The sequence below is a fragment of the Cibotium barometz genome, chromosome 46 (assembly GCF_041138505.1).
Source record: "Cibotium barometz isolate CiBa-2024 chromosome 46, ASM4113850v1, whole genome shotgun sequence".
Lineage (NCBI taxonomy): Eukaryota > Viridiplantae > Streptophyta > Polypodiopsida > Cyatheales > Cibotiaceae > Cibotium > Cibotium barometz.
In genome coordinates this window covers 14,552,608-14,555,689 of record NC_141091.1, presented here as the reverse complement: position 1 = coordinate 14,555,689, position 3,082 = coordinate 14,552,608, and the positions used below count along the sequence as shown (strand labels likewise).

General features: G+C 39.3%; 1 protein-coding gene and 1 long non-coding RNA gene across 2 annotated transcripts; both read right to left on the bottom strand.

The window, feature by feature from the left end:
- Positions 1–1,184: 1,184 nt before the first annotated feature.
- Positions 1,185–1,920, bottom strand: LOC147611917 (uncharacterized). The gene is made up of 3 exons (XR_015263652.1): positions 1,842–1,920; positions 1,406–1,750; positions 1,185–1,321 (listed from the first exon to the last, which is right to left on the bottom strand). It is a non-coding gene; the product is annotated as an uncharacterized LOC147611917 (long non-coding RNA).
- An 18-nt stretch (positions 1,921–1,938) lies between these two features.
- Positions 1,939–2,831, bottom strand: LOC147611916 (uncharacterized). Its single transcript, XM_086783931.1, has 3 exons — positions 2,519–2,831; positions 2,034–2,422; positions 1,939–1,945 (listed from the first exon to the last, which is right to left on the bottom strand). Exons 1-3 carry the CDS (start codon positions 2,726–2,728, stop codon positions 1,939–1,941), a joined length of 606 nt encoding a protein of 201 aa, XP_086640057.1. The 5' UTR covers positions 2,729–2,831.
- Between the last annotated feature and the right edge of the window lie 251 nt (positions 2,832–3,082).

Sequence of the window (3,082 nt, the reverse complement as noted above, 5' to 3'; positions counted from 1 at the left end):
ATATGGCTCCAATAGCTTATTATATATGCGATGGTCCTTTTCAAAGATAATAACATTACGTTCCATGACCGCTGCAATAAGTCCAAGAGTTCCAGTCCCAGCAAACAAGTCAACAATAGTATCCCCTGTCTTTGAAAAGAGAGATACTATGTACTTGCATAGCCTCTGCCCTCTTTGGCAACCACCTCTCCAAGGCTTTCCCTTTCGTTTTACCATATCCTCTTCAGGAACACTACATAAACACAGAGATGAGAGACCCAAAAACCTAAACCCTAAATACATAGACATTGTTTTTAATCACAGATCCAGAGTCGATCCCTTACATATCTTGAATGAGGTCTTGTTCCAGATCTAATTCACTCCCAAGATTTTGCTCTTCCACCTTATCTCCATACATCCGTAAATACTGCCTTGGTGTACTTGAGCGTACAAAAACAGATAGAATAAGACATGCAACCTGTAATGAAATCCATTCAAATAGTAGTGAATTCCTTAGGCTATAAGTTGAAATAGACATAGACATAAGAATTTTTGTAGAAGAGAAGTGTGCAGCTACCTTTGTTACAAGTTTTCCCATCTTCTTTCCCACTGGTGGAGTGCATTTGACCACTTGTCGATGAAAGACCACAAATCCTCTAGATGTTGCCTCATGCTCTATCTTCACTCCTTCTTCCATTGTATAAAGGCATGTTATGAAGCCATGATCATTAAGACAAAAGTCTACAAATTGAAAAGTTGCCTCATATAGACTTTCGCTAACCACATTCCAAGGTGGCACTCTGTGTCCCAAACAACCCTCAACAACGAGGTTTGAGGGGAAGTCTACAAACACCATCTCCACACAATAGTCAGTCCTTTTCCCATGGAATTTTCCTTTATTACAAAGCACATTCATGGCTTCCAAAACATGTTTGAATAGAGGGGATGGCCCTTCTATGTTCTTACAGTCCCTTGCAAGGTCCTCGATGGAGGTATTGAATGCATATACCATGCCTGCGAATTCCCACAATGCAAGAAGAAACACAGAAGAAGATTGATTGGTAAGAGAAAAATATTTATCGCCCCAATAAACATACACTACTGTTAACGGCATGATATCACCTTTCAAAGGTGCTGGTTGGATCATAGATGAGGCTACATGTACATTGCCCGAAGTACTTGTTGTTTGATGTACTTCTCTTTGTCTCCTATTTGCATCCAATGCTTGACTCACTATATCCCTCCCTAGGTTAACTGGTAGAGGGTGCATTCTAGATGTAGAGGCTATAGATGTGGCATGAGAGCTCGTAGAGCAGCCACGTACTGCAGTCAATGGTATACTCTGCACAAAGACAACTTATGGTTATAAATTACCTCATCAAAAAACTTTATCATCGTGCAAAAATCAGAGACAACTTATGGTTACCTCATCAGAACCCTCCACTATGGTCATCTTAGCCAATATAGCTAAGTGTTGATCATGTAATTGAATTTCTTCATCTGGCACAACAAACCTCTCCATGTCTAGCCACCAGGGGCATCTTGTCTTTTCAACACTTGATAGAGGCTAACCATGCATTTCAAAAATAGATAACATACGTTTTATCATCATACATACATTTTATCATCATGACCATGATTACAGAAAACACTTACTCTCCCAAGGTGCAGATCCGCATATATATATCGTGGAGTATCCTCGCAAATCCATAACAACACAAGAGGTGGTATGGCCTGTACTACACCACTATCCACCTCTTTCAGCAGCCATCTAAATTCCAAATGGAAAGGAAAACTAAAGTCAATAGGCTATATAAGAAGCATAAGGAGAAGAAATAAAATTGACCAAGTTTTTTTTTAACCTATAAACAACTCGATGTGTTGCAGAGCGTAGCCCTTTTTGTGTGTCCATATCATTGCTAAATTTTATATCCCCCTGATGAACTCTGAAAGCTTTTTTCAAATACTTTCGTCGATGAAAGACGACATAGTTTATAAAGGAATTAATGGAAGGTAAGGAGATTCTATCACAATTTTCAATCTCCTCCAGAAGCTTGGAGCCATAAGAACTTATTTGTAGCCAGAACACAAATGAATGTAGCCACTCTCTAGCTTTTGCTTTGTCTTTAGGCAAGTACTCTATCTCTCGAATGCTAGCTTGTGAATTATCCAACATTCGAACTAAGAATGCCTTATCTTCATCCCTAACTTGTGCAGCCCCAATCATGTTCAGTTTCTCTTCTGTCGCAATATGGGTCCCTGCTGCATGCCAAGGAAGTGACAAAACAGCACGCCAAAAGTATTCTCCATTGGCAGGGTCTGCTATGCGGGCAAACTTTCCCACCCTATTCTTATACAGAATTTCTACCTCTCTTATCACCTTAGCCCTTCCGTCTACATCCATGCCCTTAGCCTTGACCTCGATTTTCATCTCCATATCGTCCTACAGAGTCCATTTAATTACAAAATTACTCTTGCATACATTAAACATATTTCGCATAATTAAGTAGATCTTGCACACCTTTAATATCTTGCATACCTTAAACACAAGCCATGCCAATATATTTATTGGAACAGAAAACCAGCTTTTTTTGCCACGAGTGGGGCACTTTTTCATTTCATTCTCCATCCAAGCCTTGTCCTCATCATCGAGCTCTGCAAGGAGGGTAGTCTTATCGGACTCACCAATTCTCCTTATTTGGAAGAGCCTATCCCCAAAAGTTGTTGGTACAAAGGCATAGTCATGCATCCTAGTACAACCAATGCAGAGAGTTGAAGCAACATCATGCAATCAATGCCAAGAGCAAAAAAGAGAAAAATAATAAAACATATACTTATTCAATCTGGAAAGAGAAAACATCAGCTCTCCAACGTCAGCCTTCTCGAATTGTAGAAAGTCACAGGCCACCAGACAATGCTTAGAGATGTCATTTGGAAATTCTGAGTAAAAGGAAAGAAGATGATAAAATTATATTAGATGCATACATAAAATTGTATAAATAGATAAAAACATTTCAAATCACCCTCACCTTGAGCAATCAAATCCATCCAAGATTTATAGCGGTTGTTTCCATCCAGTACATGTATCATTTTACCCTGGATG

Coding starts and splice junctions, on each gene's coding strand:
- LOC147611916 (XM_086783931.1), bottom strand. CDS start 2,728: ATGCATGACTATGCCTTTGTACCAACAACTTTTGGGGATAGGCTCTTC. Junction 2,423..2,518: donor TGGCATGGCTTGTGTTTAAG/GTATGCAAGATA, acceptor TGGACTCTGTAG/GACGATATGGAGATGAAAAT.